General features: G+C 38.4%; 1 protein-coding gene across 2 annotated transcripts in view; it reads left to right on the top strand.

The window, feature by feature from the left end:
• myo10 (myosin 10) overlaps nucleotides 1–27,984 on the top strand; it is a 146,420-nt gene that overhangs the window by 95,793 nt on the left and 22,643 nt on the right. For both annotated transcript variants that reach the window (XM_031903372.1, NM_001375274.1), the window contains 6 exon segments: nucleotides 18,723–18,847; nucleotides 20,529–20,643; nucleotides 22,735–22,841; nucleotides 23,594–23,899; nucleotides 24,030–24,069; nucleotides 26,780–27,661. In XM_031903372.1, the coding sequence (XP_031759232.1) occupies nucleotides 18,723–18,847; nucleotides 20,529–20,643; nucleotides 22,735–22,841; nucleotides 23,594–23,899; nucleotides 24,030–24,069; nucleotides 26,780–27,661 (1,575 nt within the window).

Here is a 27,984-nt window from a genome sequence, read left to right as displayed (position 1 = left end):
TTTTAGCCTTGGTTTGCTTGCCAACTTGCCCTGTTTTCTGTCCTTTGGCTCCCAGGGAGACTGGCCCTGGTTAGGAGCTTAGGCTCATAGGATACTGGCAATTGTTTATGAGGCTGCCAGTTTTGGTGTGCTCCTTGGTGCAGGTGGCTGCTGGCCTTGGCTTAGTCCTTGGCGTATATGGTTGCCAGTCATGCTGTGGTCCTTGGTGCAGGCATGTGGTTGGCTGCCTTTGATATGGTCTTTGGTTCATGTCATGGTGTGCCTTGGCGCTTGTGGCTGTCTACCTTAGCTGCTTTCTTGGCATGTGTGGGTGCTTGTTTTTCACCTTGTATTCCACTCCTTACTAGCAGTGGCTAGTTTAGGGAGCGGTTTCTTTGCAGTTACAGTATCTGAACAGTCCATCAGTGGTTGCAGAGTCATGTATTGCAAGCACAGCGCTAGTTTTTGCTATTGCTTGTGTGTTAGCTGTCTTTCACTCTGGGATCTTGCATGCAGGGATGGCAGCTGGCGTGTTCTCCAGTGCTTTGCTTGACATGTCCACCACTGCTTTCTGGCAGGGTGTTGGTTTGTCCGCTGGTTGTTTAGCATGCATAGTTTATGGCGCTTCTGACTTTCATGCAGGGTGGCTAGATGGTACATTGAGTATGGGCTGGCTGTGCACCAGTCGTTCCATGCATGTTTTCCAGTTGATTCCAGTCATGTTATACTGGTTAGCTGATCTTCCATCTGCAGGTTGTGTACAGTTCCTAAACCTGGCCCTAACATTGCTGGTTAGGTAGCCTCTCAAGGTTGGTAGCTACAGTGAGTGGTAGGAAGTTGGGTTTCAGCCTGTCATGCTCTGTTACAGGCTGGAGTCCCTAGCTTGTTTGTGCCATAGGGGGGCTTGATGGCTAGTGTGCCCTTTCACTGTTCCTTGCTTCAGATCTGTGCTTGGATTATCTTTGGCTGATCTCTGGGGGGTTGTTGAGTTTGACGGCTGTCAACACCAATTTAAGCTGATACCGGTGTGCTTTGGAGCTAGATGCTTGTGTGCCACAATTATTTTTCTAGGGCCCCAGGTTAGTGCTAAGGATTGGGGGCATAGAGACAGCTCTAGTGGTTAATGCATCAGAGTTGTGGTTAACTGGTTGGTTGCTGCGGGGCTGGTAACACCAGTGAACTGCCCAGTGTCAGAGTTATGATTGTGACCATTTTCTTCTTGTTGGCAGAGGATCCTCCCAAGCCGGGCTTGGATGTTTATGGCAACCGTAGTGTGGAAATCCCTCTGGTCCCTGAGAGAATTCTTGTAATGGTCCGTTTTTTCTTGTGATGCTTGATTTGTTTTTAGCATCTGTTGATATTATTGTTCCCACCCCTTATATTTTAGGGGCATGGCTTGGTAGATCCCATGCGTACTGACATGGAAGGGACGAAGAAGAAAATGAGAATTTCACTTACCTCTTATCGTAAATTCCATTTCTTCTAGTCCCGACATGTCAGTACGGGGTTTCCCATCCCAATTATTTGCTTCTTGTATTGCTTGGCAAATGTATAACAGTGGTGAGGAGGAAGTCACATGGTCTTATAGGTAAGGGCTAATTTTGATTGGCTTTGGTATATAGGTCCTACCTCCTAGCTGTGGGGGCAATACTGCCCGTGCGTACTGACATGTCGGGACTAGAAGAAATGGAATTTACGATAAGAGGTAAGTGAAATTCTCATTTTAACATTGTGGGTATACCAGACATGTCAGCTATCCTGCCATGGCTTTGGCCTTTCTTCTCCCAGTCACCCACAGTAATAGGCTAGTCTATTACTAGGCAGAAATGTTGTACATTATGTTTTGGGTTTCTGTATGAGCCCAAGGTGAGCGCAGCCCTTTAGCAGTGAAGATCTATACCTCCAAAGTTTCCCCCAGTAGCTCCCCGTCTTCTTTTCTGCGGATTCACTGCACATGCTCTGTGCTGCTGTCAGTTACTGAGCTTAGGGACTCACTCACAATATTCTGTAAATATAGAATATAATAGTCACAGTATAAGGCTGATTGTTGGTGACCCCCCAGTGACAAGTTTGAAGTCCTCATTGCTGCTATTGAGATGCTGAAACTTTAGGCTAGTGTCATAAATTCAGTATATAAAATATGGCATTCTTAGCCATATTCATTTTTTTAGTTTAATTCTCCTTTAATGAAGTACAGTTACTGTTGGATGCCTAAAGCTGGCCATACACGTGGCGATCTGACGATGTTTCGTGCGACCATCGTCAGATGTGCCACACACCATTCAGGGCTGAATCGGCAGGTAAGGAGGTAGAAACAAAAGGATTTCTACCTCCTTCTGCCGATTCAGCGCTGAAGGGAGATTTTGATCAGGCGCCTTCTATGGCGCCTGATCAAAATTTCCAACTGGTCCGATCGGCGAGTCGGCCGATATCAGCAGCTTCCTGCGATATCGGTCGACTCGCCGACATACCATACACGCACCGAATATCGTACGAAACGAGGTTTCGTACGATAATATCGGTGCGTGTATGGCCACCTTTACACTCCAGTAGTTCTTTACAGAAGACACAAGGGAATTCTTTGTGATAAGATGAAAGGAGGACTCATGTAAATGTTTAAAGATGTTTCTATACAGTGAGAGCTATGAAGTTGTCGAATTCACTTAATGAAAAGGTTGTGCTGTCTGATATATTGGGCCATTTGTTTCCAAACTGTGGGCATTAAGCCAGGAGCAGGGATGGGTGAAAAAATCAGCCACAATGGTGGTACAGAACTACCAAGATTCTCATTCATCCAGGTCATGGTATATCTGTAGTAATAAGTCAAATCAACTGGACTTGTGTGTCCACTGTGTACCAGTGGCACTTCAAAGTGCAACATGTGGAATTTAGCTCTGAATGTTAATGAGCTTAGCTACTATACTAATTAACATGCAGCACTAGATTCGCCATTGCTTTTGGACTCTATAATTACATTTTTAATACATCTGAAGAACTGATGCACAAGGTCAGATCTGGTAACTGTAGTCCTTTCTTGGGGAAGCTTTAAGAGTAGGACTTAGGAGGGATTCAGTTTTACCAGGAATTTGGGTTACTCTTTTTTACGTCTGTTTATGAGCTGCCCCAAACTGTTATGAAATGCAGAGGTTACTGTGACATATTGCTGAGGCCACTTTTGTATGAAATGCTGCATGTTGCTGAAAACTTAATGGAATTGGGAACATTACTTTAAAAGTAAGTATGGCTAAAATAGGTAGGTGTGGCTTAAAATGTGTTTAGTGCATAAAGTCGCTTTACCTTTTTGAGCTACATGAATCACTTGAGGGGCCTTCGGGTTTGTGGGGTCAAGCAGTGACGTCATTTTGTGGCAGCAATGAGTGGTCTAGGTGGGGTAATGGGTGTATGGGGCAGGGAAATGCGTGTGTGGGTCAGGTAAATGTGTATATATATAGGTAGGTTCGCTAGCCTTAAAGGAGAAGGAAAGGTAAAAATCACTGGGGGGGGGGGTGCCAAATGTTAGGCCAAACTCAGTGCGCAACTCTGAAATTTTATAGCAGGTACAAAGATGGGGACACTTTTGACAGTAAAGGGTTGTCTGTTAAAGAGGTGCGATGGAGGTGGTCTGGGCATGGGTAGAGGTTTTGGTTTTTCTGTAAAATGTAGTATGTACACTGTGTATTTCTGGCCATAGACAATGTTAGGTTATATGTTTTACTTTCTGTTGTCTGTACTGGCAGTTAACATTAAAGTTAGTAGAGGGGCAATTCCCATCGTTTAAAGGCCACCCCCTGAATTGTACAGGTATCAAAACATTGGGAACCACCCTATCATTTCCCAAAAGGTTATACTGGTGCAAAACTCCTTGGTGACATCTAACAAACTTATAACATATAGTGGCAGAGACATTATCACCTTTGTACTCAAAGTGCATTGATTTATGCCTGTGCCAGAGTAATTCCTACATACCATGCTGTCTAACAAAACATATCTTTTTTTCACCTGTTCCCTCTTAACATTCTTTTCTTCTTCCTCCCACTGTGTTTTGGCTTTTTTTCTTAAGAGCCAAGTAGCAAGTTATAAAGTCTGACAAAGACATTCCTGGCATGGTTTAATAGTTCTATTTTGATTACTATGGTTTTTTGTAAGTCTGTCTCTCCTGTTGCTGAATTTTGTTTAGAGTAAAAATGGCTTTACAGAATTGAGTTTGCCTGAATATGTGTCTATAATGTGTCTATTTTATATATATATTGCCCCTGTGTTGTTTGTGAAAAATTTAGGACATAAAATCATAGTTTCATTTGATCACCTTTAAGTTAATTTTTAGTATGTTATATAATTGCCAATTCTTAGCAACTTTTCATTTGATCTTCATTTTTTTATGTTATATAGTTTTTGAATTATTTGTCTTTTTTTCTGCCTCTTTTTAGCTTTCAAATGGGAGTCACTGACCCCAGCAGCCATAAAACTATTGCTCTGTGAGGCAACAATTTTATTGTAGTTACTTTTTATTACTTATCTTTCTATGCAGGCCTCTTCTATTCATATTATTATTATTAACATTTATTTATAAAGCGCCAACATATTCCACAGCGCTGTACAATAAGTGGGTTTCATACATTGGACATACAGAGTAACATATAAAGCAATCAATAACCGATACAAGAGGTGAAGAGCTTACAATCTACAAGGAGAAAGGGTTGAGACACAAGGTATTCATATTTTAGTCTCTCATTTAAATCACTGCCTGGTTCTTCAGGTAATTAGGACCATAGCAACCAGATAGCTGCTGAAATTCCAAACTGGAAAACTCTTAAACTAAATAATTTAAAAACCACAAATGATAAAATATGAAAACCATTTGGAATTTGTTTTAGACTATCACCCTCTACTGCATACTAAAATGTAATTATAAAATGAATAGCCCCTTTAAACTAACAGATTTTATGGCTTTTGCACTAAGAAAGTGCAGTTTCTCTGTATCCTCTGTTGACTCTATAAATATGCCACTGCAACATAAAGCAGTTCTTAGCGGTGTTAATGAGAAGTGACCTGTGGTATCTATGTGACATTGCCCTAAGGAACAATGATTGATAAACAATGCATTAGTTGCCCTATACATGTACAGCACTAGGTAGCTTACAAGCAAGACTATTCCCACCCAACCAGCAAAAATATCTTGTCCTGTGAATAAGTGGGAAAACCTTTTGCAAAATATATATGAATGCAATAAAATACAAATCAGATACTTGACTCCCAAATCTATCAACCTGGAGACTGGAAGTTGCAGGTGAAAAAAAAGCTAGACAGTAGTCATTTCTTAGGTTAATGGAATGCTTAAATTTGGAACAATATTCATTATTTACCAATTATATACAGTATCATCTATTTTTTTTGTAAACCATTCTTTTTGTGCTGATTAGTGTGAGTGTATTTTAAGTACAGAGACCTTATTTAGAGAGAATATAACCCTGCAGTAGCTACATTAATGCCCAACTTACTGAGTTTCCTTGGTGATGATCTAGGGGAGACACACAATGCTCATTACATAAAGGAATCATGCAGGCCTCAGTAAATTAGAGCAGCGGCCAGGGTGTACTTGCAAAAGGTTACCCTCCTCAAAACTTGACGTTCTAAAGAAGTATTTGTTTCTAAACTGCAGGGATTCTCCTCACAATTCAAAATATCTTGAGTCTTTAGAGAAGGAGCCCATGCCTAATTATCTCCAGACATTGTGTAGTTTTAACAGCACCAATTAAGATTTGGTCCAAAGAACTGCAGTAGAAATATGGCCTCTAAAGATGCTTATAAGAAACAAACCAGATTTTAATTAGGCTTTAGACAGAAAAATGTGTGCATGACTTAATAAAATGTCAATACCCTGTGCCCCCACAAAAACAGCTTTATGTGAGGTCAAGTAGCAAAGAGTGCTAGCAGTGTCATGAAACAACATGGAGGAAGTAGGAATTGGTTCACAAGTGGAATAAACAGATTACTTGGAGCCTATACTGTCTGATTACACTCTTTAGCTGGTAGCGCAGAACATGCATGCACAAAGACCAGAACAGAAGTGCTATGGCACTAAGAAGAGCAATATCTTGTCCTTTAGTGCTCAGTTCAAATAGCATATTTATCCAGGGTCTTTATCCTGGCCCTGTCCATCCTAACTGCCACAGGACAGAAGGTAAATCCAGGGCTTTTTTGCACCCTACACCAGCTGTGCAGTTGGGGGTGGATAACTTCTTGCCCCTCACAGTCTGCTCCTCATGATTACAGTGCTATCTAACGCAGGCAGGGCTGTATTCTTTGGAACAGCATAGGTCCCACAGGACCTGGTTATGGGCAGGGTGTAAAGTGTGAAAAATGTGTCGGCTTGTGCCTGTTTTATGCACTTTGCGTCTTGTGTCCTGCCATCTCTAAATGAGGCCTCAGGTGGGAAGTGGGGTTTATTTTAAGCTACAGAGGAAGCAGACCCGTGGTCCAGGTCCCTGTGTTCCCCGGGCCCCCACTGTAACCAAGGGGTCTGCATCCTCTATACGTACGCCACTGCATGTAACAAATTAGGTCTTTTGGTTGCTTTAGTTTTCTATTTTGGCTGAAGTTGATCTACAAATATGTTTTCAAGGTGCCCCAAACATGAACTGTATGTAAAATCGGCACTTTTTAATTTCCAGTCAGCATTAATGAGGCAGATGCAACGATTGGTCAGTCTCAGTCATCAAGCATAATCTATTCTGCCTCTGGTAGCAGCACAAATTGGAGATGAAGAATGGATCTTTCTCTGTATTTCAATTAATCATTATCTGCTAGGTCTATGTAATAAAAAGTACAAAATTTGCTAAAATTGTTATAACCAATAGCAGCCTATAAACTGATAGGATATACTGGTCTTCCAGTCTTATTGGTTGCTATGGGTTACTGCACCTGTGCAAACTATGTGTCTTTTATTAAACAAGTTAAAGCAGGGACTGGTCCGATTGCCATCTTGGAGTCAGGAAGGAAATTTTTCCCCTCTGCGGCAAATTAGTGAGGCTTCAGATGGGTTTTTTGCCTTCCTCTGGATCAACTAGAAGTTAGGCAGGTTATATATAGGCATTATGGTTGAACGTGATGGACGTATGTCTTTTGTCAACTCAACTTACTATGTTACTATGTTACTATGGGATAATGTAATAAAAAGTACAAATTTTAGTAGTCCAGCAACCCGTAGCAGCCATTCAGCAGGTACCATTTAGTGACCAAGGTGTTTGAAAACAAACATATTATTTTGCTATCCATTACTAGACCTGAACTAACTTTGCACTTATTATATGTGCATTACATTATATTGGTCATATTTATTAAATGCTGAAGAAAAAACTTGAAACAGTCTGCTAGAAGGAAATTGCATATATCTGTTCACTAGCAAAGAATTTTGTACTGGTGCATTTCACCATTTTAGTCCCTTCATAAATATGATCCTACATGAACCTATACAAGTGAATAAAGAGCAGTGAACAAGCTTTTATGCTTTGGTGGCTATAAAATAGATAATTTGAGAAGGCTTAGCAAAAGTTTTCCAGGCTAATTTTAGGGTGTGTTTTTGATTTAAACCTGTACCTCCAGCTTTTTGCTGTGCACTAACTTGCTGGGCTGTCCTTCCCTTGGAGTGACTTCCTTTAAGCACATAAAGGAATGAATTAAACAAGCTCAGCCAAAAGATATCACATGGGAGACTTGAAATACCAGCCTGCAGAAGAAAGCCTTTTTTGTGTGCGTGCACTGTGACTGCAAGCAGCTCAGAGCATGTTGGCTGTCTGAAAGGAAACAAACTTAAGGAGAAAGCTAGGAGAAAGGAAGGTAGGTGGGTTTCTCATAAGGTCTTTGTTTAGGTCCCAGACAGGAATTATAAGGTTCAGGAGACTGTCAACCTGTACTAAGAATAATGTCATAAAGTCATAACTGGAGGTTTTACATGGGCTCCTTAAATTGTGCAGAATTCTGCAATAGGAGAGCACTAGTTATTTATATGTGTTTCATTTTACAGGCCCTAGTTCTGCACTGAATGTGCCCTTATCAAAAGGATTATTATTATTAATACCATACCTGCAACAGAGCTAGTTTCTGCTACTAGTGTTTGTCAATAATTTCATACCTCTTGTCACAAGTAGTATATTTTCAGTACAAAATGTTTATGTAAATTATAACATATTATTGAAAGGAAGAAATTTCCCTAAAACATATATACAGAAACCCCTAAATTTTATAACATGAGTGCTGTCAATCTGTTGGCATTCAATTTGCTTTGAAAATATATATATAGTGTATAGTAGTATATATTTAGTGTGTAAATATTAGGTGGTTTATCTTGCCAGTTAGTGGCTGAAGTTGCTGAGACTTGTATTTTTTACCATTGACTATATTGCCCTTTGTTTTTATTTCTCTTAAAACATTTCAAACCATGTTTGAGTGCTTTTGCACGTAGGTCTGTGAATGCTGAGGTACGCAGAATGTATTTTTCTTATAACTCAAGCTGTTTTTCAGAGCACGAATAGTCTTGGAGAACAAATAGGCTAGGTGCCTATATAGGTCATTATAGTTGATTCTAACACATGCACTCTCACTTGCACATAAAAATTATAGTGCAAAGTTTTGTATGCACACACCTAACAAAGTCATTCACATCACCACCTGGATTATTCCTTTAAAGAGTAGGCAATTTTCTGCCAACTAGCAATTCCGCTTTAAGCAACTTGTGACCTGAAAATGTATAGTGGAATGGAAATCTAAACAAGCATGCACAACACAGTACTTGCTCAGACCTACCAATTACACTGTCCATTCTTCTCTGTTTCTAAAACGTTGCATAGAAAAATAGAAAGAAAAAGAAAAATCATTTTGTATGATTTTCGGACCTTGTGTGGGGTCATCCCAACAATTTTCATGCCATGGCGGTTGGTTGTTTACTCAAACTGACAGGTTAGAAAATTTGCATATGCATTGTGTATCTGACTATATCCTTGGGGGACCTACAATGCATTTCCAAAAAGTTACTTTCGTATAATTGGTATCTGCCAACTATTTTATGTATCCTTTTATCTATCCACCAATTTGTTATGTTTAGGGCTTTATCCTACAATTTCAGTGTATGTTTTAGATCGTTACATTAAAAGAGTTACTGACACCAGAAATTAAACCTTTTTTACATCTATCATAACATAGTCTTTGCATACTATGTATCATTTTTCTATAAAAGTATTTACCCTGTGCTTTTACGTTACCTAGCAGATTCCGCATGTTCCTCTGTGAGGGGGCTGCCATATTTGTGCAGCAGTAGGCCATTAGCATTAGAAGCTGTAACTGAAAGGTTGATAAGGGACAGTCAGGTTGCCAAAACAGTCAGGTTTAGGAACAGTGATCAGGTTTATAATCAGTGAAAAATGATCAACATGGCTTATAGGTAACTTTAAATGTACATTTATATTTTGAAGAGTAATATTTAAGAGTCATTATTACTTTAAACGTATAATCAATATCCGAACATTCGTCGGAGGAAGACTAAAATCTGGACACGTATGGCCAGCTTTAGGGCAATTTAGTTGCCTTGATCTGTTCAAAAAATCAATCAAATATGATCATTAACAATGGAATGTTTGGTCAGACAGTAATTTTGGCCTGTTTTGTAATTAGTTTCCAGGACTTTGTACTGTATCACAATAATGTGAGCAGGGGTACTTAGTTTATAATATGTAGTGTTTAGTGATATAGAGCTTAGTTCCAGATTCCCTCCCATTAGATTGTAAGCTCTGTGGAACAGGAACCTCCTTTTTTGTATTTATTATTGTGCTTTTTATTCATCTATTATTGTAATGACCCCCTGGTGTTGCATTAATTTACTGTTCTGCTGTACAGTGCTGGGTACATAAGTAGCACTATATAAATATCTACATATACTGTAGATATTATTACATATTTGCGTATATGTGCTGTGCCTTAAGATGATAGCATGCTATATTTAGCATGAATGGTTGTCAGAATAAAGGTAAATTGTTTTGTACGATAATTGGAGCATGCGTGGTGGCAGATGAGGTGACCATTATTGGTAAAAACCTTGGATATCGGTTGTCTCGTTGATCCGCAGGACTGAAAATTTTGATCTGGCGCCTTTGAAGGACTTGTCAGATGGGGTAAAGAATTTCTTTGCTTTTACCTGCATAACTGACGATTCAGCTCTTAATGTTAGTAGAATGGAGGAACGGGAGGGAAAAATCGTAATTGTAGTGTGCATGGCCACCTTAAATTTCTGCTGGACATGTATTTAGAAGGAAATTAGGGGCACATTGCGATAAGGGGCCCCTTGTATTGTCTCTGAATTTTTAAGTACACTTAATAATGCACCTGAGTGGAAGAAGGGATGGCGCTAGGCAGGCAACTTACTAAGTACACTACAGATCATCTATGAACGTGATGTGTGTGCACTGGGGCTCTCTAGGCCAGTCAGGTTCAGCTTGCGATAGTGACGTCACTAGACCCAACCTGGCATAGAGAGCTTGGCTGCACATGCATCGTGTGCATCGATGTACGCACTCCTTCCTTGTTTAAATAAGTTGCCTGCTTTGTGCCTTCCCAGGGGGCCTCTAATCACATACACTTTTCTTTCCTGCCCACTGCCTTCTTATCCCAGGCCTCGTGCATTATTTAACTAATAATTATTATTAATAGTTAATAATTTGAGAGTCGATTGTTGTATATTAGCATCATTTTGGGGGTGGAGAAGTAACCTAGTGGGGCCTGTGGAAAGTGTAGCCTAGGTGCTTCACATATCACTTTGCCACTGCCCTCTATAAAAGAAAACATTTTTAAAGGCAGGAATACTTGTTCATTAAAAATAAATGGTTTTACCTATATTGCCTATTTCAAACCCTTAGATAATTATTTAGATACATTTCGGAATTGTGGTTTTGATACTTTTTGAAAACTGAATAAGAAATTTCAGTTCTAAGTTATCCTTCTCCTGTTAGAATGGCTCCCCTCGATTCAACAGAAAGGTTAAATAGATAACCTGCTTGATGTTCAGATAATTGCACTGGATCCTGTGTTTGTATATATAAAGAAATGTGTTGCACCGCCCACACGGAAATCACAAGGAATTAACTGAACAATGTCCATTAAATGCCCGGCAAGCATTTCCTGTGTTTTGTGCGCCGGGCGTTTAATGAGGATCTGGGGGGGGGGGGGGTTGGATGGTGTAATATTTTAAATGTGAGGGGAATCATCTCTGTGGGAGGAAATAGTCCATATAGCCTGCGTCTTTGTGGGTTGGGGAGTGAATTTGATCTGCCAGGACTGTTTGTTTGGGGAAGGGAGAGTGAAACACCGAATGCTGCTGTTGCTTTTTGTTAGACTAATAATAGAAATCACACTTAATACATGGCTGTAATGTTGAACACTAGTGGCTACAATGGCAACTTGTAACTATATATAATTTATAGAAGTATATACTTTTCCCTGCAAGTTGGCTACCTAGAGAAGGTGAGGCATGGGTGAGGCGAGGCTAACTTCTAGAGAGGGGTGAAAATATTTCAATTCATGTTTAGTATTGGTCAGGCAGAAATATAATCCTTCCCTTATCACATGATTTGTAGGAGGGTTCCCAGATGGAGTAATTATTCCTTACCTACGCTATTTTTAACTTTACTTATTTGATTGGGGGTAAACCATTTTGGAAATTTTTACTGAAGCTAATAAAAGTTATGTTTTAAGGTAGTCTTTGGATCATACAGTCCGGTTGAATTCTTGACAATAGTGCGGAGTCTGTGCATCCCAACAATATTTCTTGTGTTTCCTGTGTCCAACTTTCATTTAAGTGGTCTAAATAGTTATTACACCCATGAATTTACAAGTTGAATCATGCTGAGATTTTGATGACCACAAAATGTTTTTTAACGCAGCTGCTGTGCTCTGTTTATAAGAAGAGTTTATTCCTCTCCTTTCCCTTTCATTAGAAACTGTAACTTACTGTATGCTTTTTGAAACAGGCAAAAATTCAAATCAAGCTTCTATAAGCATGGGCTGTGCTTCCAGTGTTGCTCTGGCTAATTGTTTTGTTCTCTACCTATCTTTATTTTAGCACATGTTCAGTTGCCATATTGTTTACCAGATAAGGTACACTGGTTTGAATGATAAGTAAATCAAATAAATCCATAGCATTTTTAACCTCACTATAATAATAATAAAAACTAGAAAGGGAAGTTTGAGAACAAACTTCATGTTGGGTTGAAAAACATGAAGTCACTGAATGGGCTCTGCCCACTTTCTCTGACCTTGGACCAGAGTTATATAGTAAAAACCACTGTGCAAAGTTTGGGGACCCTGCTTTTTTATAGTGTCTGAATGGCAGCAACTTAAATTTCTCCACGAGTGACATCTGATTGGTGGTTGGTGGCTCCAACCCCTTTTCTAACCTGGAACTGCAGTTACCCAGTGACTAACTCTGCAAAGTTTAGGGACCATAGGATTAATAGTTAAAGAACGGCAGCAGTTAAAATTTAAACCAATAAAAGTCAATAGGTGAATTGTGGTTGGTGGGTGTGCCCACTTTTTCTAACCTTGAGTAGAAGTCATCCAGTGACAAACAGTGGGCACCCTGGCATAAATAGTGTGAGAATGGCAGCATTTTAAATTTAAACCAATAAAATTCAATGGATGAAATCTGATTGGCTGTTAGTGGCCCAACCCACTTTTCCTATTTTCGAACTGCAGTCCCCCAGTGAACAACTTTGCAAATTTTGGGGACTCAGGCATAAAAATTATGAGACTGACAGCATTTTACACTTCACCATTGAAAGTAAATAGGTGAAATGTTATTGGCTGTTGGTGGCTCTGCCCAATTTTTTCTAACTTTGAACAGCAAATACCCAGTGACTAACTCTGGAAACTTTAACAACCCTGGAATTAATATTTAAATAATGGCATCAGTTTAAATATAAACCAATGAAATTTAATGGGTGGAAATGGATTGGCTGTTGGTGGCTCCTCCCACTTGTTCTAACCCTGAATATGTAGTCAGCCAGTGACTGACTGTACAAAGTTTGGGAAATAGTGTGAGAAAAGCAGCATTTTAAATTTAAACCAAAAAAAAAAATCAATGGGTGATGTCTGATTGGCTGTTGGTGGCTCCACCCACTTTTTAAAACCTAAAAATGCAGTCCCCTAGTGACCCTGGTGTTAATACTGTGAGAATGTCAGCAGGTTGAATTTCCCCATTGAAAATCAATAGTTAAAATCTGATTGCCTGTTGGTGGCTCCACCCACTTTTTCTAACTCTGAACCGCAGTTACCAGGTAACTAGCTCTGCAAAGTTTAGAGACCTTAGTATTAATATTTAAAGATTGGCAACAGTTTAAATTTAAACATATGAAGTATATTGGTGAAATCTTATTGGTTGTTGTTGGCCCTGCCCACTTTTCTAAACTTGGAACATAGTCACCCAGTGACAAATAATTTAGTCCTTCAGGTTGACAGTAGTTCTGTAGAAGTTGTATTTTACCTTGGCAGAGCAACCATCCACCTATATAGTTACATAGTTAAGTTGGGTTGAAAAAGACCAGAGTCCATCAACCCTACCAAGTAAGGCATTAACAGAATCTGCCATCACAATATCACTTGTAAGGGCATTCCACAACCTCACTGCCCTCACTGTGAAAAACCACCTACACTGCTTCAAACGAAAGTTCCGTTCCTCTAATCTAAAGGGGTGGCCTCTGGTGCGTTGATCCTTTTTATGGGAAAAAAGAACATCTCTTTTCTGAATATAATCCCCTCTAATGTACTTGTAAAGAGTAATCATCAATCACAAGCGCCTTTTTTTCCAGAGAAAACAACCCCATTTGCACATCTCTGTACTCTCTCCATCTCATTGAAAGGAGCTCAAAACTGCATTGCAAACGCAAGAGGCCTTACCAGAGACCTATAAAGAGGCAAAATTATGTTTTTATCCCTTGAGTCAATGCAAGACAGCACTTTATTTGCTTTAGTAGCCACTGAATGACATTGCCTGGAATTAGACAACTTAATATCTACAAAAATCCCCAGATCTTTCTCAGTTAAGGATACCCCCAACACACTACCATTTAGTGTGTAACTCACAATTACATTATTTGTACCAAAGTGCACAACTTTTGCACTTTTCATTTTGCTGCCAAGTTTTCCACTTTTGTTAAATCACTCTGCAAAGTGTCAGCATCCCGTATGGAACTTTTAGTTTCTAACAATTAAGTAAAAATAGAAACAGTACTTTCTATGCCCACCTTCAGATTGTTAATAGACAAGTTAAAAAGCAAAGGACCCCTGCGGTACTCCACTAACAACACTGGCCAAATTGGAAAATATACTGACAGTTAATACACATATACAACACCTTTCCAGATGGGTCTGCATAGGCCCATACTATGATCCAATAAGTGAATCATCAGGATTTGGTCCAACACATCAGTGCTGTTTTAGGCAAATATCTGCTCATTTGGTAGCTTCACCAAACTAAAAGATCTTGCGTATGCCCAGATCAAATACAGAAGAGTAGTATGGAGCCCAATGCTGGACTTGTTATATGAGTGAAATTCATGGAGCTGGCAGCTGGAATGGCATCTACTATTCTCTGTTTAGGTATCATGTAGTGCCAAGTAATAAAATCCGGGTTAGTAGAGCCCACCATTTAGACAGCCCTGTTATAGGGCTGTAATTTTGTGTCCATATCCTCAGGGGTCAATTTCTGACCCTTAAGGAGAATTATTCACATTTTAAAGAACCAGACCAGAGTTTATGTATTGTAGGCAAAGCATGTCATTTTTATTGTAGAACACCTTTGCGGCCAAAGCGATGTCTTGATTCATTCTTGGCCCCTTTAAGTATGCAAAAATGCTATACTTTGTTACATACAAAGTTTAATTTTAACAAAATTTCTGAGATGTTATGTTGGAAATAGGTTCTTGAGATTGCTTTCTAGTTTTGTAGTCATTAAAGTAATTTTTTTACTAGCCTATGTGTTTAAGTTACATTCATTAAAGCAAGGCTGCAGGAGCTAATTCCTATTTTACACAATAGCAAACAGTTTTCTCAAGATCCTCAGTTATTTGTTTAGTAGTGAGAGCTTTGTGTGCGTCGTATAGTATCGTAGCAACCTAATGGTGGTGGTGTTCAAGGGAAGTCTTTTATTGTGTCCCTATTTTCCACATATCAAGTGCTGTCTACAGTCCATGGCTTTTCCATTCACCACTAAACAAACACTGTCACAATAAGAGTTTAATAGCATTTTAAATCTGGCTAGAGCTTTGCCTTCCTCTTTTAGGCTAAACTTTCATGAACAGCACTCTTTAAAATGTTATACATCTTGCTTCTACAGTAATGAACATTTTTGTTGATTATAAATACACTGCAGAGTTCATTGATAATACATTTTGTATGCAAAACTAATTTGACTGTTGTCAGCTACATGCACATTGTCATTCCAGCTTTGCCAAAAAGAAAAAAGGCCCGTAGAAGGACAGATGTCATGTAGTATCCTTCCTCCTTTTTATGGGGATAATCTATTCTGTATCTTAAAGCTTGTTTGATTGATGGCAAAGTAATGATCAATGACAATAGGCGTGCATAGATGACAGGCGTGGCAGGGCAGTGTTGTGATCTAACGCCTAGAGATTGAATTGGCTTAAACCATACCATATTAATAGCACATTATTGGGAGTATCACTTCCAAGGCCTTCTAGGGTTCCATATGTAAGTCAGTATGTTTAAGGGTCATGCTGCCTTTGACCCCTGTCCTACATTAAGGATAGATAGCATAATTAGATACTCATTAGTAACGCCTCAGATGTTATCTGTGATGAATCACAGGACCGTCTGCTAAATACAAACACAATAGTATATATTTTAAAAGAGAAAGGACAAGTAATGCCATAAAATGAATTTTCATTTTTACATTTAAAGTTTGCATCTCTTCATCCAGCATTTAAAAATAAACAGCAACGGCATGTTTCTAATCTTTTAAGAATGGGTCATTAATAGCAGTGTAAATATGTATATACATATGTGTGCATGAATAGATAAATATAGTTTAATGTACCATTAATATTGATTTTACATTTAAAATCATCACCGATAAAACAACAATGTATTCTACTTTCCCTCATATGATTTTTGATAGCCTATTTAATGTGTTCGTTATTTAGTGTATAATGCCCTAAAATGTTGCTGATTTTTTTTCATTTAGGGATCTACTTTTCTAAAAAAATGTGTTGAAAATTTGATATCATTCAAAAAATGACTGTTAGCCTTTCAGAAATGAGATTCATAATCCGTTATTGTTCTGAAGATAAATAGACTCTTCACATTATCATAAGAATACTTGGATAATACAGTTAGCCTTCCACTGACTGGATTGTCATCTGCTTATTCTATAATAATTGCTGCTGTCAGACTCCTGTGAAACTCATGTTATTCTTTTTATTTTACTCACATACACACATACACGTCAGTTCAATTTCCAAAGTCACACAAAGTTTCCTGCAGGAGAAAACTTTGTGCGACTTCAGAAAACAAACCGTTGCATATGCCTTTCCACCGCCGATTCACTATTCCTGCAGGAGAAAACTTTGCGTGACTTCAGAAAATTAAGCAACTCGTATGCCTTTCCACTGGCGATTCACTTTATTGCTGGTGGAAAAGCATTTTCGGGAAGGTTAGTTGCCCGCAGTAGCAGAGATTTAAACACGGGTGACTAATCTCCCTGTGAGCCATCAGCCTTAAGCATTTTTCTAATTTATCAAAATACAGTTCAGACTTTTGGTGCTATCAAAAAAGCCCTTACCAACACTGCATCATACTATATCACTATTAAATAGCAATGATAGCAGTAGGAAAGTTTGGTTATTTATGTACAAAGTGCTGATATTCTATACTTCATGTTGAGCAGCCCTATGTTACTTCAGGTAGAACTCCTTGAATAGCTTACCTTTAAAGTTTCCACTAGCACTTCCCTTCATCTGCTGTATTTCTGGGTGCAGATCAAGTGCAGCCTGGATGGATTTTTATTTATGGGTAGTCTGTCTGAGAATTCAATTTAATGACATACTACCTGGTATGTGCACTTTGGAGGTCAAAACATTGGGAAAGATGAAGGTTACAGTTATCTGACCAATTGCTGCAGGTTATCATGGCTGTCCACATAGGGGCCGATTCACTAAAGGTCGATAACGCTTATCCCATGCTTTTTTGCAGTAAAAAACATGCGATAAATAAGTACCGATTCATCAAAGTCATTTCGCATGTGTTGATCCGCATATCCCATGCACAAAAAAATGCATCAGTGCTAAGCGTTATTTCTAACGCATTACGTTAATTAGCGAATAGAAACAGTACTAACGCATGATTCACAAAAGCAAATGAAGCGTTAAACGCACAAAATATCGCATTAATCTGTGCGAATATTAACACCTACTTGGGGCAGGCGGTAATTAAAGAAAATTGCGGTTCCTGAGCTTTTGGCAACACAACATGGAGTTTGCAGTCAGATTTTTTCAAGTATGTGTTGGCCCGATCAAAATCTTTTAACCTGGGCGATCGGCAAGTCGACCGATATCAGCAGCCTCCTGCGACTTGCCATACACGCACCGAATATCGTACGAAAGAATTTTTGTACAATATTATCGGTGCTTGTATGGCCAGCTTTAGATACCTGATCAGATCTGGTTGTGTAGGCTTTAGGTAGGATATATAATCTTATATACCTTACACACACATCTTTGAAATCTATGCTTTACAAATGAATTATTTATAATAAGATTTATGGAAGGGCATTATTTTATCGCACAAGTTCTCTGCTCAGCTTGGACTGCATAGCTGTTCTGTTAAAAAGCAACACTCCCACGTCAAACAAAAGCCTTTGTAGAAATGCAAACAAATCCAGTTTGTCGCTGGGCTTTAGATATAATTTCAGATGTTCAATTGCTTTTATATTTTGCCAGACAGTGGGTGTATAAACCGTAAGCTCCCTCCTCCTCATATGTGAAGCACTAGGTGGTTCCTCTGAAGTAGAGAGATCTAATTTTCTGACATCTGTGTGCCAGAAATCTTTAACAAATGACACTGCTCTGTAGTGAGTGCAGGTTTTTCAATAGCACTGGCTAATGCTGGTACATACACTAGATTTTTTATGGCTGGAGTTTCATGATCAGTGCAAACAATTTAAATATAATTTTGAATATAAGCTAATTTTAAATTTATCATAAATTATTTTCACATAAATAAGCTAATTTAGTAAGTACATGTGGCAAGAGCTGAATTTCTGTTTTTTTTTTTTGTTTGTTTTTTTTTTAATCTTTTAATGCAGTGTGCAGTAACAGCTCCCAAATCACCACTAAATGATCAGTCACAGAAGAGTTTCAGTATTTATATATGTGTGTATAACATCAACAAGTACCATTTACAAGGATATCATTTACAGTTTATCGATGACTTTTATGTGTTATATAGAAAATCATGTACCTCCTATTATAAAATATAATGATATCCTCATATTTTACAACAGGGTGTGCATTATTTTTTATACACAAGTTTCAGTGAATTATGTGACACAAATTACATCACTAAGCACAAATTATAACTGATGGCATCACTAAGCACTATTCATAAAGATATATTTTAAAGAGTTTTGATAGATTTGGTGCATTATATCTTTATTAATCCGGTTACGTTCCTACCTTCTTTTGCAGATGCCAGACCAATTTGATGACACGGTTGTTCTCAATCAGTTGAGGTACTCTGGGATGTTAGAGACCGTCAGGATACGAAAGGCTGGGTTTCCTGTAAGGAGGCTCTTTAATGACTTCTGTTTTAGGTAAGAGCTTTTAATTGTTATCACTGTTACTTTATTTTATGGAGAAAAGCAACATTAACCCTTTCACTGCCAGACGTTTTGACCAAAGTGGAACTTCTACTGCCAGGCAGTTTTTCAACATTTTGCACTGTTTCACTTTAGGGGCTTTTCCTCGGGGGGACTTTTAGTTTACCCAGGAAAACTATATATCGTTTTTTTCAGGACAACCTATGGTGGAATTTTTGTGTAATTCCAATTCTGTAACAAGATATAGGCTTCTAAATGTCTAAAAAATGAAAAAAAAATTAATATTTTCCAAAATATAAATTATTTTATGCATGAAAATACAACTGATTTGAAATGTCCCATGTCTCCTGAACGTGCCAATACCAAATATATATAGTTTTATGGATTTTTTTCACTTGTTTAGGTCAAACAGTACACTACCAAATTTCCAAAGCACTGCTCCAGAAAGCTGCATACTTTAGATTTCAAGGTCAAAAATTCCACTAACAGAAGGTTTATCCCAGAAAGTTATACATTTTTAGAAAGAACAGATTCTGTGGAATCCAGAATAGGTACAACTGTGTGTTCATTCTCTGCACTCGTATTAAGCGCCGAACGCAGAGAATGAGCGCAAGATAAAGAAAACGTAGCTCCTACGTGCTTGGCGCCTAACATCTTTTTATGCCAGCATGTAGGAGCTACGTGCTTGGCAGGGAAAGGGTTAATGCATGAGCACAATGTTATGAGGCCCTGTAAATAATGCAACATAGAAATTGCAGGTATTAAATAGAATGGGCAAATCTTTGCTGATTGCATTTTGTAACATGAAAAGGTGACATAGTTTTCAGTTGTGGTTTAAATATATTCTGTGCATTTGCTTATTTTATATTTTCAGATTATGAGATAAAATTTTAAAGTAAAGTTTATAAAAAAAAAAAGCCAGAATGCAGCTATTAAGGCAAACCAGCTATACTACTAGTGTATTTGTGTCCAGAACCATGTGGTGGTTGTATATTATTATTCTCCGCTTTTAACTTTAGCACCTAAAGCCTTCTATACTATTCAATTTTTTCTATTTCTAATAATTCTGTTTTCTGTCTTGCCACATATATTGCCATTCTTCCTTATTCTTCATTCCTTTGTTTGTTTTCTTCTCCTTCCTTCCTTTTCCTGTCCCTCTTGTCAGTGTATGATATCCCAGCTATGCTCCCATTACCCTCTGCTACCTCCCTCTATCCGTTTTTACATTCTAAAACACATTATAATGAACTCCAGTCTCACAGGAGTTTGCACCTATATGACCCATGGCAGATGTGCCCAGGGTGGCACGGTGCTTTTGTAACATATCATTGGAAGCCACTTTGATCCATAAAACACATACAGTTTTTAAAGTGTATTTTTAATGAGACAAAACCTTATCTTATTATATTGTATTAAATGTATTATATATACAGCACTACATATGCACAGAGTGCTTTACATAGCATTAACACAAACTAGGGTACAGTTATAAAAAATAGAACAGTGTAAATAAATAGATAAATGCTGTAGTCTGATAAGCTTGCAGACAATATTAGATGGTGACTGGATAAAACCAAACAGGGCTATACTGCTTGTGAACTGATTTAAAGTGCATATATATGATAGTAATGTAAAGTATTTAAACTGCAAATATGTCTTTGTTTGTGATTACTAGGTATAAAGTCTTAATGAAAAATCTGTCCCTTCCTGAGGATATGAAAGGCAAGTGTGAGGTTCTGCTTCACCTTCATGACAACACAGACACTGAATGGCAGATTGGGAAGACTAAGGTAACACCTATAGTTTTATTATTTTTTTTTCCATATCTGCAGAAAGGCAGTAGGTGATCATCTGTATCATAAGCTGAACTAGAAACTACATTGTATCTGTTTGCAGAAAAATAATTGAAGTAGTGTTTTGCCATGGGTTACCGTTTGCAGGCTTGTGGTATTCACAGATGCATTTGCTGTCAGAAACTATGGATGTGACTGACAACACAATAGCCTCCATTCTGTAGAATACATGCATTTAGATATTTCTATAACAGGGATCCCCAATCTTTTTTTACATGTGTGCCACTATCAGATATAAATACTGTTGGGGAGCAACACAAGCAAAAAAAAGTTCCCGAGGGATGCTAAATATGGGCTGTGATTAGCTATTTGGGAACCCCTATGTTGACTGGAAGCCTACAGGGAGCTCTTTTTGGCAGTACACCTGGTTCCTACCAAAACTTGCCAGGGATTTAAAAATAAGCACCTGCTTTGAGACCACGGGAGCAACATTCAAGGGTTTGGTGAGCAACTTGTTTCTTATGAGCCACTAGTTGGGGATCACTGTTCTATAAAAACTAAACTTATTGTATTCTATAGAGCTCATGTTATGTAACTTGTGCCATATAGAACTATTTCAACTAAAATGGCTGCCCGCATGGTTACACAGTAGCTTATTTTTATAAACTATAGTATTACTTCTAAAGTATCCACACTTGTTTTCAGTTGCAGGGCAACAATGCATTATATTTAAATTACTTTAAAACACTTTCATTTTTTATGTTACTGTTCCTTGTCAGAGGTTGGCAGAGGTTCTCAAACTGTGTGACTGGCCTCCATAATGAGTTTGAGCTTGAAAGTAACATTTGTGCATTTAAGTTTTAAGATAAGTTTCTTTCACTTATTTCTTCACTAAAACAACACATCACAAACCTCATTTCACCAAATTCTGGGATGCATGGGGGTTGGTTTGAACTCAGGAACTCCACTGACCTAATGTATCAGCCAATAATATTCTGATTGATAAATGTACAGTATCCCCCTTTTTCAACATACATGCAATAAATAGGACTTGCACTGTGCATACTTATTGCTTATTATTTAATTAGGCAATAAGGTTTTTATTATTCATCAACATCGGAAATTAAAGGAAAAGAATATCAGATTCTTGTCCGTATGAGCAGAGTCAAACCAAATCACCAGTCCAATGATAAGCAACCCCCTGCCCTATCTGTAGCCCTTGAGGTTTTTAGAAAAGGAGCTGCTCATTATATAGAGGGCTTTTCAGTGAACAGGTGATTTATTTTGATCCTAAGGGCAGAAAGTAGAATGTGACTTTAGTGTCAGTTTCAGATGTTGCTCTATTTAATGCAAGAAAATACAAAAACCAAGTATTGCATTTTAATAGGCATTAATTGCCACTCAGTTTTGAGCCGACTGTGCCTCACAATAATAGATGAACTTTTAGATGTTCTAAAGTGTTCTAAAAATGTTTCATACCAAGATCACACTAGCACTAAAATTATTGCAAAGGGCACAGGTATACTAACCCATGGTAAACAATTATCTGTATTAGTTGAGTTGTATGTGGTAGATAGATAATAAAGCAAATACATCATAGGTTCCTAGGTGGTAAATAAATGTGCCATTTTTGCAGCTTAGACTGTAAATAGTCATTCTAGTCATTCTTTGCTGCTCTGTAAAGTTAAAAGTGATCTTGGCATTTATTTGCAGAATTTAAAATAAACCAGCTGTGTGTGTAAATTGTTTAAATGCATGGGCAGCATCTTATATCAAGTTACTTTTTTTGGTGATAGATGGAGAGGTACAAGCCAAAGATGCTAAAAAAAATTGAAGTGTATCATATGCGTGATCCAATTGTTATCCTATAAAGTGTATTAGCATAACAATAGAGGAAGCAAACCCTTTGATGGCTTCAAAACCCATAAGCTTACTGGGCCATCTGCCCAAAATTTGGATACCTAGTAATATCTAGTTAAGCTAAATCTATAATTTATTGTCTGTAGTAGTAGACTATTTGTAATTGAATATATATGACCAAGAACATGACATTGCATTGCTTAGTATTTTTTTTTTTTTTGAGAGCAGGTCTTCCTAAGAGAGTCTCTGGAACACAAGCTAGAGAAACAACGAGACATAGAAGTGTTTAAGGCAGCTCTGATAATACAAGCACACATCATGGGATTTGTGGCACGGTAGGTAAAAATAATCTATTGCAAAAATTGCAATATTAGTACAAGTAAGGTAATATCGTATCCGTAGTTTAAACAGCATTCTTTATTTTAAGAAGTTATTGCTTGCTAAAATGAAGCAACATTCTAGCAGAATGTTCCACTATATTTGGCCACTGGGGATTTTATGTGGAAAAATTACAAATATTAAGATAAATAAGTCTTTCTGTGTGTAATAACCTGTTGTGGAAGCAAAAAGTGGCAGAGAAGAGTTGTTCTAAATAGGATCAATTTCTCCTCTAACCAATTATCTTATATTATACATTCCATCCAGTGTTGTCCACACATCTGTTTACTTTGTAGTGCCTTGAAAAAGTCAATACTAGCCCATTCAATAGCTGTTTGCATAATGAGGTAATCTCTTTTCATGTGCATATGAGCGCTAGCTATACATATAGGACAATATGTCACACAAAAAGCCACCCCTCTGCATGTAATTACTTTTCTGTAAGCAGGGCATATATCAGAGATTTCTTTTTCTCCTTGGTGTCTGCATAAATAAAGATAGCGCAGTGTTAAACATTAGCTTAGCTGGGACACAGACACTGCAGCTCTTATTTCTAGGGCTGTTGAAAACCATTCCAGCCACAATGGTGTCTGGATCCTGTGACACCTTGATACCTTCTCTTATTTACTGCCACATTGTCAGCATTTGTTAAACTGCTATTGCTTCATACAGCTTCATTTGGGAACTGAAACTCTCCTTTGTTTTGCAGTAAGCAGTACAAGAAAGTCCTTTACTGTGTGGTGGTTATACAGAAAAATTACAGAGCCTTTCTGTGGAGGAGAAAGTTTCTGCGTCTTAAAAAAGCTGCAGTGACCTTCCAGAGGCAGCTGCGTGGGCAAATAGCCCGCCGTATATACAAACAGCTGCGGGAGCAGAAACAAAGAGAAGAGGAAGAGCGGCGAAGGAAAGAGGAGGAAGAGAGGAAAAAAAAAGAGGAGGAAGAGCGCAGAAGGCGAGAGGAGGAAGAGAGGTTGAGGAAAGAAGAAGAACGGAAAAAGAAAGAAATAGAAGAAAGGTAAGCTGAAAGCCTTTGTACTTGTCAGCCCAAACAGCGGGGCTATGGGATAATCGGAATTCATGCCTGCACAATTATTTTCTGATTTATAGTCAGCATTAAACATTCTTGCTTTTTTTTTTTATTTCAGAGAAAGACACAGGCAGGAAGAAGAAACATTAGCTAAGCAGGTAAAACTATTGGTTCAGATTCATATGCCAAAGTACTGCATATCTTGTCATGTAAGGGATAGCTAGCCTGCAGTCCTTATGCTGTTGTTGCACTATAGCTCTCTTTGGCTGCCAAAGGTCGTTCAGCCATTGACAAGGATCACAGAATGGAAATCCGTGTTTAGGTTCTCAGAATTTTCTTTATAACATTTTTAGTCTGCAGATGTTTGTTTATTAAAATGCATGAGCTTTCACATTTCTAGATACTTGATTAGCTGGACTGTGATAGTGTAAGCACAAAGCATTATATTTATCCAAGCTAAGTGCCCAACATAAAGACACTCCTACCCTAAGAAGATTAGCAGATAGGCGCAAATTAGCAGTTTTCTTATTCCTGATTCCTGGGTGCGTGACCTCTCTTTTCTTGGCTGGGAGAGAGTCAATCTTTGGACAAAAGTAATATAGTTTAGCAGTTAATCGAGGGCAGGTTATTGTTTAGGCATGCAGTGAGATCCTGTTTACAACTGATGCAAGAAATTAGCAATGTACATAATAGCCTTATGTGAATAATAGCACTAGGAAACATCTTTTATTTTCACATTCGCCTTTATGCATTGTATTATTAATATTCATGCACATCATATACATTTTAAATCAAACCTTGCACAGACATTCAATATAGCTCGCTAGTTTGTACTTCTCACTTGCACTTGTTTGCATGTTTTAATATTTGGGGTATTTTAACTTTAATATTTACATTTTAATTCCCCTCCCCTTTAAATCCATATGATTCCTCTAGCCCTTCTGTGCTGCTTGCTCACTCTGGCATAAAATGAAGTCCATTATTAAGAGAGAAATTAACTGGAAGGGTTGATCCCTTTTCTTTTTTTTTTTTTTGTAACTTATAATTTTTATTGAGTTTTGTAAAGAAAAGGGGGTGAAATAAAAAAGGTGGATTAATACAAACATAATATACAGATTGTACAGCGGGTATAAGGCACATTCATTGCATATTTTAGTAGTGGTTGTCCTGCTTGTTGTTTTCGTTGGTGTTTGTATATAGTGGTTTACGGAGCTTACTCTCATACCTTGGGGGAAGAAAAAAGAATAAAAAACAATCCGTGGGGGCTTGGGTATGCGTCTTAGGGGTGGGAGGCATATCCTCTTAATTCCCATATGGACCAGATATTTAAATAGTTATTTGTCTTATTTTGTATAGCCAGCATTCTGGATTCAAAGAGTCTGTTGTTGTTTACTTTTTTATGATCTCAGCAATCGTTGGTATTATTGCCAGCTTCCATTTAGAGGCTATTGCTAGCCTTGTGGCTGTGAGAATTTGATTGAATAGTGCTTGAGTATGTTTGTGCATTTTGTCAAAGGGCTAGCCTAGTAGGAATGTAGATATTTCTTTTGAAACTGGGAATCCTAAAGGTCCCCATACACGGGCCGATAGTAGCTGCCGTTATCGGTCCCTTGGACCGATTCGGCAGCTAATCGGCCCGTGTATGGACACTCCCAACAGGCCTGCCTGACCGATATCTGGCCTGAAATCGGCCAGATCTCGATCGGGCAGGTTAGAAAATCTAGTCGGATCAGGGACCACATCGGCTCGTTGATGCGGTCCCTGGACCGACTTTGCCTATGCCCGCCATTATAATTCGATCGTTTGGCCCCAGGGCCAAACAATCAAATTAGCCTGGATTCTCCCGATATCGCCCACCCATAGGTGGGGGATATCGAGAGAAGATCCGCTCGCTTGGTGACATCGCCAAGCGAGCAGGTCTGCCCGTGTATGGGGAACTTAAGAGGTGGTTTAAAATGTTGACTACTTCTGTCCATAATGGTTGGAGAGGTGGGCATTCCCAAAATATGTGAATTAGAGTGCCCCGTGCCCCACAGTTTCTCCAGCAGAAGAGAGAGCAGTCTGGGAATAGCTTGTGTCATTTGTCCAGGGGTGTGGTACCAGAACATCATTATTTTGTAAATGTTTTCCTTTGTTGTGCGCATGTTACCATTTTTTTTGTGTTGGACCATATGGAGTCCCAGTCTGTTTGGGATAGAGGTGCTTGAAGTGTGGAGTTCCATTTGGTCATATAGGAGTGATGGGGGTTTGGTCTGGGAGTGGTTGGGTTATCATCTTGTATATAGTTGATATCAGGCTTTTTTGAGGGAGGCCTCATTTTGCTATTGTTTCAAATGCTGTAGATAGGATGGGTGTTGTTGGTTTAGTATATGTAGTTATGGAGTTGCAGGTATTCAAAAAACAATAGTTAACAGTTGGTTCTCTTTCTTTTAGTTTTTAGTACATTGTAATTCCAGGGTGTGTTGATTTTAGGTTGTACTGTCTTCGTAGCTTGTTCCATAGTTGCAATGTCAATTGTGTCGAGTTTAGTAAAGTTGACGGTACTTTAAAATTTCCATTTGTAAACCAGATGAGTGGGTTTATGTGGGTGTCTCCTGCCGTGGTATTTTCTATAAGGCCCCAGGTGGTTGATCCCTTTTCCTTTTAACTCCCTCTTCCCAACTGACTTTACAAAGTCAAGGAGAGGCTGAGTGAAAGCAGTCTGCTACTGAGCTCAGTGGGAGTTTATTGAGATTGCTAGTACTGTATCAGGCATCCCCACAGACAGCTAGCAAGTGTAATATCAGTGATATGCAAATATGTAAGTTAAATGTTTTTATTAATATTTACACTTGGGACTCAACTTATTTTCCTTTTATGCAAATAAAGGCTGAAGAAGCAAGAAAACAGGAACTTGCTGCCATGCTGGAAGCCCAAAATCACAATGAGATAGATAAACAAAAGGAAAACAAACAAGTGGAAGAAATTCTTCGCTTGGAGAAAGAAATTGATGACCTACAACGCCAAAAGGAAAAACAGGAATTGTCACTTACAGAGGCTTCTTTACAAAGGTTGCAAGAGCTTCGAGACAATGAGTTGAAAAGACTAGAAGAGGAGGCTTGCAGAGCTGCTCAGGAGTTCCTTGAGTCCCTAAACTTTGATGAGATTGACGAATGTGTAAAGAATATTGAGATGTCTCTCTCTGTAAGTGATGTATTTCCAGAACTCTCTAATATACCCGGTGTCTCAAGTACAAAACCAAGCTTTAACTTCAGTCAGCCTTACCCTGAAGAAGAGGTAGATGAAGGGTTTGAGGCAGATGATGAAGCTTTTAAGGACTCTCCAAATCCAAGTGAACATGGACATTCTGACCAGAGAACTAGTGGCATTAGGACAAGTGATGACTCTTCAGAAGAGGATCCTTACATGAATTATACTGTGGGAGGCCCACCCCAGGCAGCTACCAGTAATAAATTGCTTTCTTTGGATGAAAACAAAGCAAACGTTAAGAAATTAACTAGTGGAGAGTCTACATATTGTGTGCCAGAAAATGCACCATGTGAACCTCAAAATCCTGGGAGCATCATCATACCAGATGGAGACTATGACTATGATCATGATGATTATGAAGATGGAGCAATCACCTCTGGGAGCAGTGTGACATTCTCTAACTCAGTGAGCAGCCAGTGGTCTCCTGATTACAACTTTTCTTTAGGAACATACAATGGCTCTTCAGCATACAGATTTAGTTCAGAAGGGGCACAGTCATCTGTAAGTTTCTTTTGCGGTCTATTTTCCAATTACTCATTATTTATGCCATCTATGTAATATATCATAATTTATTTACACTCTCTGAGCAATGCACATTTAAGTAAAATGTTACATTTTATTTGTTTAAAAAACAAATTAGAGCATTTAGGCTAGTGGTACACTGTTTCCATACAGGCCAATAAGTGAGAAAGTCTGCGCTAGAAAGTAAATCAGAATCTTTTATTAAAAAAATGATTCTATTTCTAAATGGTAAATGTTATCTGCTGCACAACTTATAGTGAGAGAATGTAGCTGCAATTAGCAATTATCAGCTGTACAATATA

Source organism: Xenopus tropicalis, chromosome 6 (assembly GCF_000004195.4).
Source record: "Xenopus tropicalis strain Nigerian chromosome 6, UCB_Xtro_10.0, whole genome shotgun sequence".
Classification (NCBI taxonomy): Eukaryota; Metazoa; Chordata; class Amphibia; order Anura; family Pipidae; genus Xenopus; species Xenopus tropicalis.
The sequence above is the reverse complement of the archived record's forward strand: the minus strand, read 5'-3'. Positions and strand labels throughout refer to the sequence as shown.